Source organism: Myotis yumanensis, unplaced genomic scaffold (assembly GCF_028538775.1).
Source record: "Myotis yumanensis isolate MYYU_CA2020_CCGP unplaced genomic scaffold, mMyoYum1.0.hap1 SCAF_4, whole genome shotgun sequence".
Lineage (NCBI taxonomy): Eukaryota > Metazoa > Chordata > Mammalia > Chiroptera > Vespertilionidae > Myotis > Myotis yumanensis.
In genome coordinates, this window is record NW_027223755.1 from 70,589,635 (window position 1) to 70,603,809 (window position 14,175).

The following is a 14,175-nucleotide window of genomic DNA, read 5'->3' on the forward strand; positions in this document are numbered from 1 at the left end:
ATTGCCAGCCTGAAAGCAGCCCTCAGCTCCTCACCCAGACTGGCCAGGCACCCCAGTGGGGACCCCCACCCTGATCCAGGACACCCTTCAGGGCAAACCAGCCAGCCCCTACCCATGCACCAGGCCTCTATCCTATATAGTAAAAGGGTAATATGCCTCCCGGCACCGGGATCAGCGGAGCCGTGAGGCCTCCTGGCACCGGATCAGCGTGACAGGGTGCGGGCGCCCCAATCCCCTCTCCCCCACAGGCCCTGCTCTGTGTGTGACAGGGTACAGCCATAACCTCCCCATCGGCCCTGCCCTGAGTGTGAGAGTGACGGCTCCCCAACCCCCTGATCGGCCCTGCTGTGTGTGTGACAGGGGGCAGCGCCCCAACCCCCCCCCCCCCCCCCCACGGGCCTTGCTCTGTGTGTGACAGGGTAGAGCCATAACCTCCCCATCGGCCCTGCCCTGAGTGTGACAGTGGCGGCGCCCCAACCCCCTGATCCGCCCTGCTGTGTGTGTGACAGGGGGCAGTGCCCTAACTCCCCTATCGGCCCTACTCTGTGAGTGACAGGGGGGAGCTCCCCAACCCCCTGATGGGCCCTGCTCTGTGCATGACAGGGGGGAGCTCCTCAACCCCCTGATGGGCCCTGCTCTGTGCATGACAGGGGGCAGCGCCCCAACCCCCTGATTGGCCCTGCAGGGTACAGAGCCCCAACCCCCCTGATGGGCCCTGCTCTGTGCAGGGGGCAGCGCCCCAACCCCCTGATCGGCCCTGCTCTGTGCGTGACAGGGGGTGGCGCTGCAACCTCCCCATTGACCCTGCCTTGAGTGTGACAGGGGGCGGTGCCCCAACCCCCCAATCGGCCCTACCCTGAGCGTGACTGAGGGTGGCATCACAACCTCCCCATCCGCCCTGCTCTGTGCATGACAGGGGGCGGCTCCCTAACTCCCCAATCAGCCCTGCTCTGAGCCTGACCAGGGGCTGCACCTAGGGATTGGGCCTGCCCTCTGCCACCCAGGAGCAGGCCTAAGCCAGCAGGTCGTTATCTCCCGAGGGGTCCCAGACTGCAAGAGGGCACAGGCCGGGCTGAGGGACCCCCCTTTGCCCCCCGAGTGCACAAATTTTTGTGCACTGGGCCTCTAGTATTAATATAAAATTATATTTCATAATTTCACAATTAAAATGTGCAATTATTTTATTCTTTAAAGATTATAAAGTATATTAGCAAATTGTATCTCATTTGAGCCTTGGAACAACTTGATGGAATAGGCAGGGAAAGCATTTTACTTACGTCTTCCTGAGAAGACATGTCCAGGGGAGTTGAGTGATGTGTTCACAGTCCTAAATTGCCTGCTTGGCAGAGCTAGCAGTAAAATCCAGGTCTTCGTACTCCTTGTGTGGTACCTTTCTGCTTGGTTACGTTGCTCACAGAAAGGATGCAATGGGAAAATATTTCTTACACTTTGTTACTCATCAGTAATGGTTGCAAGGTTCATTTCACACCATCATCTTATGCAGTTGCAAGGTTCATTTCACATCATTATCTTACACGGTTGCAAGGTTCATCTCACATCATTATCCAACTAACATTACAATTGTCAAGGCTGTGTTTTTGTGTGTGTGTGTGTGTGTGTGTGTGTGTGTGGTTTTTTTTGTTTGTTGTTGTTTTTTTAATTTAGTTTTCTAGCTTCTGGTTAAATGGCTGGGAGAGTGAAATAGTTTTGGGAACGAATGGTAGCTAAGTTCCTATGTCATACATAGCTCTGCTCACCAGTGTTTGCCTAGGCAGCTGTAACTGACTTCTCCTGAATAGTATGTTATCCATCTTGGAAAAGATATGTCTGATGTATTTAATATTCAAACTTGAGAGAACTTTAGGAATATCTCTATTGGGATGGAAAAAGTTATTTGAAAAGCCTTGAGTGTTAGTCTAATTTTGTACATCTAAATTAGTTCTTGTTATTTGAAATGTCTCTGAATTGCCTATCATTTTATAAGTAAGAAATTTTCAGAAAGTAACATGATTGCTTAAGTGTGTACATATTCTTGTTTATAAACTTGTTTGGGGGGCATTTATTTCAGATATTCTGGAAGCACTGAAGCCAGATTACGTGGCACCCCTGGTCCTTTGGCTGTGCCATGAGAGTTGTGAGGAAAACGGTGGCTTGTTTGAGGTATTCTGTACCTTCCTGCTTTCTTTCAAAGGAATATTGTGTAATTAGATATGAAAATGATTTAAAAATTAGTATTTTCCAATTGCTCACATTTTTAAAACAGCATCAGTTGATTTTTAAAAAATCTTATGGTTATATTATCATTAAGGAATGTTTTGAGAAAGTAACTGCAACTTCATAAATTCTCTTTTTACTTTCTTCTTCATTTCTGATATTCTTACCAAATGAAAATGTGGCTGGTTTGGGGTGTATAATCAAATATAGAAAGTCTCATTGGATTTGAGAAGCTCAGTGGTAAAGTGGAAGGGTGAGCCTAGGGCTTAGAGTCAGCCAGGTCAGATTTTTAGTTCTTACTGGTATTCTGGCAGTTGCTGGCTTGCTGGAATTTTGTACAAATTAACCTCCCTGAACTTTAGTTTTTTTTTTTTTTTTTTTGTGGCAAACAGAAATCATACTTTTAAACTCTTAGTATAGAACCTAGTACATAGTACCTAGCAGTCACCCCTCAATTTAAATATATCAGTATAGCAGGAATTTAGTCTGGGTGTGGTAGATCAGTAAACACAGCTTACTATTTATCTTAACTTTAAAAATAAACTCTTCCCTTTTTCCTTGTTGCAAAGCTTTAAATGTTTATTGTAGAATTAAAAAAACAAAAAACCCCATATAATTACATCATCCATTGAGACCCATAGTCAGAGTCCATTTAGATCTCTTTATGCCACTTTATGCATTTTTTCTCATTTGAGTTTGATCTCTTTTTACCTTTCTAGCATGAACTGTTGATATATTTTATGACTCCCCTCCTCTAGTAATAATGAACCTGTTTGTTGTATGAGGAATAGAATGATATCCAAAAATATTTCTTAGTAGTAAAATAACCTGACTCAGTTTGAAGTGGATAGTATTTTAGCCTGATTTATTGGAACAAAAAGCAGATAAGTAAATAAAAAACAGTCTATCCATGTTTAAGTGGAGTTATGTGCCTCACTTTCTTAATCACAATCATTGGGTGTGAATTGTGGACAATTAGAGTGGGAAAGAAATTTACTACACTAAATTTACAGAGGAAGAAAATTTAATAATATCAAGCTCAAAATTTTACCTGCCTGTTTGTGTGTGTGTGTGTGTGTGTGTGTGTGTTTAATCTTATTAGGGAATTAAAAAAAATCTTTTTACCTTTTACAATTATTTAATTTCTGGAAACAAAAATAATATGTGTTTTTGTAGACAACTTCAAATATACAGGAAAATATTTAGAAGAAAAAAATCACCCACATTACTACTATTTAGAGATAATTACTATTAATATTCTTATGTATTCTCTTCCAGTCTTTTATTAGATGTGCATTTTACACTAGTAGTCTTTTTTAGATATGCATTTTGCACACAATAAACATACACAGGATCTTGGGTAGATGAAATTCTGTGTGTGGTTTTCTTTTATGATATTGTGCACATTTTTAGTGAGGAACATTTGGTATGTATGATTGATAAAATAAAGTAAGGTATGTGTGTGTGATATCCTGACTTAAACCTTGAAAGTAAAGTCCTAATAGATAACTGGCATGGCAGATACAGTTCCTTTGGCTCAGTTGAAGCTGATGTTTCTAGCACCTGAGAGGAGCTTGTAGTTTGTTGCTTCACTCCCCAAACATGATAAAAAAAATGGTATCTCTTTTGACTGTTGTCAAAACCACTGCTGATTTATCTACTTTGGCAGCATCAGGACTGATGGGTCTGTTATAAAAAGTGTGGGCCTGTTAATATAAAGGCAAAGGGTGATTAAAAAATCAGACCTTTGAAAAAGATGGGAAAAAAAAGTCATACCTTTAAGCCTATAGCCACTAAGATGTGTACTGTCCACTGGTAAGTTTTCTTCTTTCCATACATGTGTGGAATTCTGGCACACTGAGTGACATTTGAAGACATGGCAAACAGGTTTTCTTTACGTACAACATTTTCTTCTGACAATATCTTTGAATGTTCTTTAGAAAAAAATTTATCTTCTGTGTGGCAGTTAATATATTTGGTCATTTGCTTTACCTTTACATAAAGATGTTTTATTAAAATGACTACACTTAGTTCATTAACTCAGATCCTGGTTTTATTTTTCTTTGCTTTTAATATTTTTATCCACTAGGTTTTTCTAGAGGGACATGTATATCAAGTCTGTGATGTGTTAGGCAATTTTATAATTTATGTTTTTTAACCTTCATGATTACCTCATTGAAGAGTGTATTATTATACTTATTTTACCTAAGTGGAAACTTGGCTTTAGGAAAGTCAAATAATTTGACCAGGGTCACATAACTAGTCAGTAAGAAGAACTGGTGTTAAACCTTGGTTTCTGACATCAGAGTCTTTTTTCTACTACATGATTTCTACTACATTGTGCTGCTTTATATTTCTACTGTGATAACATGAACAGTGCAGTCACGAGGGCCAGTAGATATTTGTATTGTTTTTATCCTTTGTCATCTAGTATTCTAATATTCTTAGTAAGATAGTTGCCTGTTTTTTGCATTTTAAAAATTTTATTAGTGATTTCACATTAGATGGTATAACTTTTTTTCCTCTTCTTGGTAGGTTGGAGCAGGATGGATTGGAAAATGTAAGTCTCTTTTGCTATACATTATTATTTCCATATCTTTAAACCTGCATATCTAATTAGAGCTGGATAAAGATCTTGTCAAATGCCTAACCATTGAATCTAGTGCACACACACTCAATCTCAAACATTGTTATACCACCAGGTATTCTAAAACGTGGAAGTTGTCCTGCAGACTGTAGCATTTTCAAGAATCTGTTTTATTTTCTTTCTGTTGGCAGTCCTTATTGAGGATTTGCCTCTTCTTATCCAGAACTGGCTCTTCCTTCAGACAGCATAGTCTCTATATTGATGTCCTCCCACATCTCTGGCATGCCATGTGCTTGTTCTTACTGTTTCAGCAGGAGAGTGGGACGGAGGGGGAGCTGGTTTTTAAAAGATGGGAAGAGCCACAACAGGCAAGTTCTCCAGTTCTCTCATTTAATTCTTTTTTCCTTAGAGCATGAGACATCAAGAGACATAGAGTCACATGGACAATTTTGTGGGACAGAAGTTGCAACTGATCTGTGGAAATTATTTCCCTTCAATTCATTTAGCTTTAAGCCTCTCTTACCCCAGCCCTTAAACCTTGTGAGCTCCAGATTGAATAATTGCTTTTCTAAGGCAATTTTTAAAAATTGTAAAAATTCCTGTAACCCAATTTATGTTTGCAGTTGGCTAGTGCTATAAAAATTAATTGAATTATTTAAAAGGTTACCATTACTGGAGAGCATTGTAAATTATCAATATTTTCATCTCTTCTCTCCAGTTATTAAAGTAAATTTTCATCTCTTCTCTCCAGTTATTGAGTTATATTACTCAATTAAGTGTCTTATGACATCAATTTTAAAAAGGAAGATCCATTCTTATAATAAAAGCTGTATCTGGGACTTTATTAATAGGAAAGCTCTAGAAGCAGTCATTTCTGTCATTCTCCAAGATAGATCTTCAGTTTAATAATCATCTGAATCTGACCATTATATTTAAATAAGTTACTAGTGGTTATTTATTACTGTCTTTTGAAAAGAAAACAATGTTAATTCTCATGGAACTTACGCAGTAGTAATGATTTTTGTGAATCTGTGAGTGCTAGTTGACTTCCTGTGGAAAAGGAGGAAGAACAAAGGGAGGAAAAGGGAAAATTATTTTGATATAGTATTTGGCTGTCTGAACTTTTTGATCTGTTATCACTACTAGTCCTCGGTTTACTATCCAACGAAGCTCTGTTCTGTTATCTTGAAGAATATTTCCCGAATGATCTGTGGTCATGAAGTGAGTTTTTTTGCATGATAGTATGTATATAACTCTTTCTGATTCAGCATTTCATTCTGCATTTAATAGTGTTTGGTATAGTAAGAGGAAAGGTTTTTCCCTTCAGTTTCAAATATTTTCTTAAAAAATTGACATTATCTTAATGGATTTGTTATTTTAGAAATATCAACTTTAAGGCATCTAGGAAAAGAAGTGGAATCCTTTTTCTGAATTTCCTTTTTCTTAAAGTTAAAAAAATTCAAGGGACTCTTATGAGTTTTACTTTACTTAAACTATGTGTTCAGTATCTTATTTTTGTTTCTATAACCAGTGCGCTGGGAGCGGAGCCTTGGGGCAATTGTAAGACAGAGGAATCAGCCGATGACTCCTGAAGCAGTGAAGGCTAACTGGAGAAAGATCTGTGACTTTGAAAATGCCAGCAAGCCTCAGAGAATTGAAGGTAAAGAGTCCCACTCAGTCCAGTCCTGGCTGGGGAACCAGAGGCAATTTATTCTTTTTATGGAATTTCTTTGTATTTTAAATGTGGTGACTTAGACACATAAATCATCTAGAGTACATTTTTTACTCTAATATGTATTAGAACTCTTCAAATTTAAGATATGTATGTCACTCCCACTGTCAGTTTTTCAGGTTTTTTTATAGTCTTTTTTTTTTTTTTGGTGTGTGAGATAAGTTATTCATTTGTGCTTAATGCATCTACTTCTCATCTGGTGGTTCGTTTCAAAGTCTTCCATTATCTAACCATTTGCTCCTTACCTGACCTGATTTTTCATTATTTCTCAAAAGGTTTATTTAAGCCTATTTTATTTAGGGTTAGCTCTCTTCTGTTTGGTGCAAAGATTTGCTGTTCTGGCACTTTGTCTTTGCCACTGTTTCTCTGTCTTTCTAAAATGCCTCTTCTTCCTTTTATTAGGACTTCTTTAGAAAAGCTAAAGGCCTATATGTTCAACAAAACCTCCCCAGATATTCTGGGCTACACTAATCTCTCTTGTAGCTGAACTGTTACAACTAGAGCATCTAGACATTACTGCTTCTTACTGCTCTTGTTTCATAGTGTGGTTTCTTAATTGCATAGTAAGTGCCTTTAAAGGCAGAGACTATATCTTGTATGTACTTCTTTAGTAGTTGGTGTTAGCATAGTACAGAACTCATAGAAAGGATTTAGTAATGCTTGTTACCTTGAATTATTGAATCATCTATGATATGCCACAGAAGTAGATAACCAATAAAAGTCACATTATTTTTTCTACCATAACTCACATGTGCATATCTATACTAATAAAAGGGTAATATGCTAATTAGACTGGACATCTTCCAGACATCTTCCGGACATCCATCCAGATAAAGCCACGGTGGTAGGGGTCTGAGGCAGAGGTGGTTAGGGGCGATCAGGCCAGCAGGGGAGAGCAGTTAGGGGGTGATCAGGCCGGCAGGGGGGAGCAGTTAGGGAGCGATCAGGCCAGCATGGGGGAGCAGTTAGGGTGCAATCAGGTTGGCAGGAAGAGGCAATTAGGGGTGATCAGATTGTCAGGGGAGCAGTTAGGGCAGTGGTCAGCAAACTGCGGCTTGGCAAACTGCGGCTCGCGAGCCATATGCGGCTCTTTGGCCCCTTGAGTGTGGCTCTTCCACAAAATACCAACCTCTGCGCATGGGCCACGAAGTTTCAATCGCACTGTATGTGCGTACCCACACGTGGTATTTTGTGGAAGAGCCACACTCAAGGGGCCAAAGAGCCACATGTGGCTCGTAAGCCACAGTTTGCCGACCACAGAGTTAGGGGCATTTGGCCAACAGGCAGAGGTGGTTAGGGGCGACCAGGCAGGCAAGCAGGTGAGTGGTTATGAGCCAGCAGTCCCAGATTGTGAGAGGGATGTCCCAATTGGAGAGGGTGCAGGCTGGGTTGAAGGACCTCCCCCAACCTGTGCACGAATTTCGTGCACCGGGCCTCTAGTAGTATATAAAATTTAAAGGAAAGATCATGAATTAGGGTTATTTCACAGAGAACTCTTTTTTCCCTCTTAGTAATTATATATTTAATGTTTGATAGAATAATATATCAGAAAAATGACTATTCTGTTTTTTTTCCTTAATAACGCTTAGCTGCCTGCTGGTAAATACACTGAAATTTTATTGTGCTTTTCCTCAATCAGATGATAACATAATTGTTATGTCATTAATGGTAGCATTTTCTATATTCTATATTTTGATATTTGAGATAAATTTAGTCTATCAGTAGCAGTTGCCTATCAATGTAAATGAATGAAAGGAAAAAGGAAGAAGTATATTAAAAACTTTCCTCTGATGTCAAAGTTCCACGTTATTGACTTGAAAGTATTGGACTAATATAAAGAAAAAGTTGACTAAATGAATTATGTTATTATAAACTAGAGGCCTGGTGCATGAAATTTGTGCACGGGTAGGGTCCCTAGGCCTGGCCAGTGATCAGGGCCGGTTGGGGCCTTCTGGCAGCCAGCTGGGGCCTTCCTTCCCTGTCTACTGGCTGCCGGCCAGGGCCTTCCTTCGTTCTGCACCGCCCCCTGGTGGTCAGCACACGTCATAGCAAGCAATCAAACTCCCTGTCTCCCGGTTGAATTCCTGGGGGACACTTTGCATATTAGCCTTTTATATATATAGATTGCAAGCTATGTCTTGTATTTGAAGTACAGGTAGAAGAAAAAATTTCACATTTTTAATAGAATTGAGACCCTCTAAAGCAGTGGTCGCCAACTGGTAGTCTGCGGACCACTGGTGGTCCATGAGGTCCGAAAGGTTGGCGACCACTGGTTTAAGGAAACCTTTGGAGCAACGGTTGCCAATCAGTGGTTCACAGGACCACTGGTGGTCCATGAGGTCTGAAAGGTTGGCGACCGCTGGTCTAGAGCACCTACCTGTATCCACTTCTCATTTTATAGATGATGAACTAAATCCCAGAAAAACTAAATAAATGTTCCAAGCTTTCTCAGTGTTTGAGCCATGAGTTAACTCAGGTTGTCTCACTCTGAGTGTGGTACTTCCAGCTTCATTAAGGTGACTTTCAGTTAAATAGCCCCCTCTAGGCGGCAGTCTGAGTGGGGAAGAAAGTATAGGACTAGTAGGAAAAATCCTCTCCATTAGTGTCACCAGGAAGGGCAGATGTCCCCGGTCCTCTCACATTCTGTAATTTGGTTGTAGTTTTTCTCTGAGTTTAGAAGGAGGCCCATAACTCTAAGGTTTGTTAGAAAGGTCCCAGCGCCATTGGAATCGTATGGCATATGTGGTTGCTCCATGATTCTTCTTTATTAACCTTAAGACCCCAGAATAGCAGTTTCCAAAACCTGTGTGGAGGCACTGGTCAGAATGGCATTGTTTGATCCTGGGGAAAGGGTGATGGTGGTCAGAGAAGGGAAATTAGTTGTCCCTCCACTAAACGGAAATTGCATGTCTGTGGATCCCACCTTACAGAGTTGTAAAATTGCTCAAAGACATTGCAAAGCTCAGAGCCTCCTTAGGGTCAAACCTGGGAAGAGCATGTTGGACAGTGTCTTGTTTTCAGTTGAAAACACCCAGTTATCTGTAGTCTATTTCAAAGTCTTTCACAACTTTTTCCCATAATAGCCTGACATTATACACTCAGTTCATGAGTGCCAGTCTAGAGTCTGCAGCAGACTTGCTGAACGTTATAGGAAAAATTATCTAGCACAGTGATTTTCAACCAGTGTGCCACAGCAGGCACACTGGTGTTCCTCAAGAATTTTTAAAGCATTGACGTCTTTTCCCTTAGACTTTCAAAAAAATGACAACAACCAACACAACAATAGCCGTTCGGTGTAAAAGAATCAAAATTATACCCATTTTTTTTGTCAGATTGGCAAAAAGTATATTTTTGGTGTGCCGCAGAATTTTAGTAATGAGATTTTGTGTGCCATGAGATGAAAAAGGTTTAAAGTTGCTGATGTAGCACATTGTAGCTTTCTTTAGTCACATCTTTAACAAAGGCATTATTGTTGTTGTTATTTTTTAGAATCAACTGGCAGTATAATCGGAGTTCTAAGTAAAATAGATTCAGATGGAGGAGTTTCAGCAAATCATACCAGCCATGCGGCATCATCAAAAGCCACCTCAGGATCTGTAAGTAGGGAAAAAAAGCCTAAAGCTGTGCCTTCTTGGGAGACCTTTTCCTGCTCTTTTTTCTTTTGTTTCATACAAAACATATTTTCCAAGCTATTCATCTGTTGTTTAATAGGAAAGATAAGTGACCAGAAAACTTTTCTTAAAATATTTACTAAATATTTATAAAATTTGAACACAAGGCTAAAATATTAAATGTAACCTTTACTTTCTCTTCTTCAGGATAACTAGGTGTCTTCCTCCCGCCCCCTCCCCCCCGCCCCCCGCCAGAAGCATTGATAATCCTACGTTAGTCACTATTTTTCGAACTTATTAGAAAAGGCTAATTTATATAGTGCCTCTTCTGAGTCATTTCTTGTAAGGGAAAGCTTTGATAGAATGTACGTATTTTTAGAAACGTTTCAGCATGGCTGCAAGTAAAAAGCCTCGCATTGTGTCAGAAATTCTAATAGAATTGTGATTATAGCTCATGAAGTTTGCAGATTTACAATCTCTTGTACTTATCCTTAAAAAAAAACTTGTAATGCATAAATAGTAAGAAGTAAATCATTTGACACATGTGATTTTGGTGTTTTGTGACTCAGGACAGACATAGTGATAAAATTAACCATCTAATTTTAACGCTGAGAATGTGATCAGTTTATAAGTGTGCTTTTACTTCAGGATAGGAGTTGGCAAACTTCTTTAGTAAAGGGCCAGATAATAAAATATTTTAGACTTTCTGGACCACATACTATTTCTAACACATGCTCTTCTTGATTTTCTTTTTTTTTAACCACCGAAAAAATGTAAAAACCATTTTTAGCTCTCAGCATTGTTTGGCGACTCCTGCTTTAGAAGGAGTGATTGAAAATTGGGCATCATTCTTTTATAACCTCATATATGCTTTACATATTAGCTAGGCATATCATCACTAAATAGAAAACTACAACATCCATTTAGATAAGGTACATTCCTAGGAAGGAACTTCAGGTAAAATCTCATTTCACGTAAAGCCATAATGAGGCATTCTAATTTACAAGCATTAAGCAGTGTTTTGCTCATCTGTTTACAGTGAATTTTTATGTAATAGATATTATAGGGCAGTTCACTATTCCTACTTATAATAAATATGTGGTTTTTTAAATTTAATTTTTTATTTTTGGGTAGCTAATAGTTGCTGAGTTAACAGGACTTTCCAGCTTCAAAGATAGAAAAATTTAAAACGAGACATACTAACTGTTAGCAAGTAATAAAAATGTAATTACCTGTAAATGCAGTCCTTTTCCACACATTATCTAATTGGTTTCTATTTTTAAAAAATTAAATATCATGAAATAATTATAATACTCCATTAAATTCATTAAAATAATATTTTAATCACATCTTTTCAAAAACAAAAGTAGGTATGTAAGCAATGAATAGTTTTGAAAAATTGAAGTTTTAAAGATGAGTGCAAAAATCATTTCCTACAATTGCCCCCTAGGGTGAAGCTGTTGGCTACACACTTCCTTCATTTTCTTCTGCCTACACGGAACTGGAAACTATTATGTATGCTCTCGGAGTGGGAGCATCGGTCAAGGAACCAAAGGATTTGAAGTTTATTTATGAAGGACATTCTGACTTCTCCTGTTTGCCTACCTTTGGAGTTATTATAGCTCAGAAATCTGTAATGCGTGGAGACTTAGTAGAGATTCCTGGGCTTTCAATTGACTTAGCAAAGGTATGCATAATAAGAAACCTTTATTTTGTTTTTTTTTCTGTTTCTTTAAATATGATTGATAAATATCATACCTTATGTGTGCGTGTATAGTAGTAAAACAGTTTATAATGGTTGATTCAGGAATAGTTAGCATATCCTTTGATATTCTTTTTAAGAATAACAGAGAAAAGGGTTAGTAGTTGAAAAGGCAAACAAAAAGAAGAAGCAGTCATGTGCAGTCCCATAACCTTGACATAATGTTATTAATTCTCTCTCTACTATTTACTTGCTGTCTGACCAAGGGTAAATAACTTCTCTAAGCTTGTTTTCTTATCTGTAAAGTGGATATGATCATCATTATCTGATGATATTGGGGAAGGAGCAAGCCAGGGAATTATCCCATGGAAGAATATTTGAGGCAGAAAAAACAAGTGTAAAAGGCCCTGAGGCAGGTGCATACTTGGTATTTTTGGAACAGCAAAGGGGTCAATATAGCTGTAGAGTGAGCAAGGGGGCCAGTGTCGCTGTAGAGTGAGAAGGCGGCAGTGGTGGAAGAAGAGAGCCTTGTAGTCATTGTAAGGATTTCAGTTTATACTCTTGAGTAATTAGTAGGGACATTAGTAGCACTTTGAACTGAGGGGTGATATGAGCTGGCTGTGTTCACTCATAGGCTCATTTTTGCTACTGTGTGAGGAATAAATTATATAGGAGCCAAGCATGGAAGCATGGAAACCAGTTAGGAGCCTACTGTAATAATTCAAGCAAAAGGCTGGATATGAGGGTGGAAAAAAGAAGTCAAGGATAAAGGTTTGTAGTCTGGACAACTGGGATGATAATATGCAGGGTGGGGCAAAAGTAGGTTTACAGTTGTTCATATGAAAAATAATACAATAATTAGTAAATAACAATATAAGAATAAGCTCTGTTTCACTTACAACTGTACACCTACTTTTGTCCCACCCTGTATACATATTATTTATAATTAATTATATACAACATATTTAATATGTATAATAATTACATATGACATTACTATGTCTAATAAAATAGATATATGTAGTTACTTTAAGGTGGGGATAATTAGTTGTTTTCCAACAGATTTGAGATGCCTATCATACATGCAGGTGGAGTTAAAAAGTGGGCAGTTGAACATATGAATCTAGAGTTTGGGGGTAAGGTCTAATTGGGGTTTGTAGCATGTAAGTGATATTTAAAGACATGAAATTACCTAATGTGTGAGTATATGTAGAGAAGATCTTGAGTTTAGGGACCCTGCAGTGTTTAGTGGTTGAAAAGACGAGGAGAAATTAGTGAGAGAGACTGCATGGGAATGGCTGGTAAGGAATGAGTTATGAGGAATATCAGGAGAATATGGTATTTGGAAAGCAAAGTGAATAAATTGTTTCAAAAAGGAAGGCGTGAACAACTGTGAGAAAGCTTTTGAGGTGGGGTTTATTTTATTCCTTGGAGTAAGGTTTAGAATGAGCCTAGTGATAATTGTTGAATCAGAGCTATGAGACCATTTCTGCAACTCCTTGATTGGAGAACCCATTTACTGGAGGTTCCATTATCCCATTGCTGTGTTGAACTTAGGAGAATACCCTTATTTTATTAAGAGTAGTTCATGAAGTTGGAAGGGAGTTGAGAAATGTGTGCCAAGCAGTTTGTTGTTTTAGTCACTCTCCCGTGGTAATTGCTGCAGACAGTTCTTCTGTTTGCATAATGTAAGAGCAAACAAAACATGTTTCAGAATTGTCCCTCAGAGTTGAAAGGAATTGGAAATCAGAAATGGTGTTCAAAACCTGTGGCCTGGAATGATAGCTGTTTTGGCATTTATTTTTTTTATTTTTATTTTGTAATCCTTACCTAAGGATATTTTTCCATTGAGTTTTAGAGAGAGTGGAAGAGAGAGAGAAAGAGAGAAATATTGATGTGAAAGAAACACATCGGTTGGTTGCCTTCTCCACATGCCCTGACCAGGGCCTAGGCCGAGGAGGAGCCTGTACCTGAGGTATGTGCCCTTGAACCCGGGACTCTTCAGTCCACAGACCGATGCTCTGTCCACTGAGCCAAACCAGCTAGGGCTGTCTTGGCATTTGAATCCCAGTCTTCCCAGCCTTGAGTTTCCAGGCCTTATGGTACAGTAAGGCATCCTTCATTTGTCCTCCCAGCACTGCCAGCCACCTAACCCTTTTTCCTCTTCTGGGTTCTGAGGAAGACTGGGAATTAAGCTGCCCCATGGCAGTGGAGTGTGGTCTTTGGAATATGCGGGCAGGTTTTGTTTTTCCTGTCCTATTGTTTTCCTACATATATTTGGAGGTTAAGTGGCTATGAAGTTACAGTGTCCTTAGTATCTACTCTTTGT

At 39.1% G+C, this 14,175-nt stretch overlaps 1 protein-coding gene across 1 annotated transcript in view; it reads left to right on the forward strand.

Moving 5' to 3' along the window:
* Positions 1-14,175, forward strand: part of HSD17B4 (hydroxysteroid 17-beta dehydrogenase 4) — an 80,440-nt gene that overhangs the window by 33,284 nt on the left and 32,981 nt on the right. The window contains exons 9-13 of the mRNA XM_070412513.1: positions 2,069-2,160; positions 4,750-4,774; positions 6,333-6,461; positions 10,023-10,129; positions 11,595-11,831. Coding sequence (XP_070268614.1) covers positions 2,069-2,160; positions 4,750-4,774; positions 6,333-6,461; positions 10,023-10,129; positions 11,595-11,831 — 590 coding nt within the window. The remainder of the gene's footprint in view (positions 1-2,068; positions 2,161-4,749; positions 4,775-6,332; positions 6,462-10,022; positions 10,130-11,594; positions 11,832-14,175) is intronic.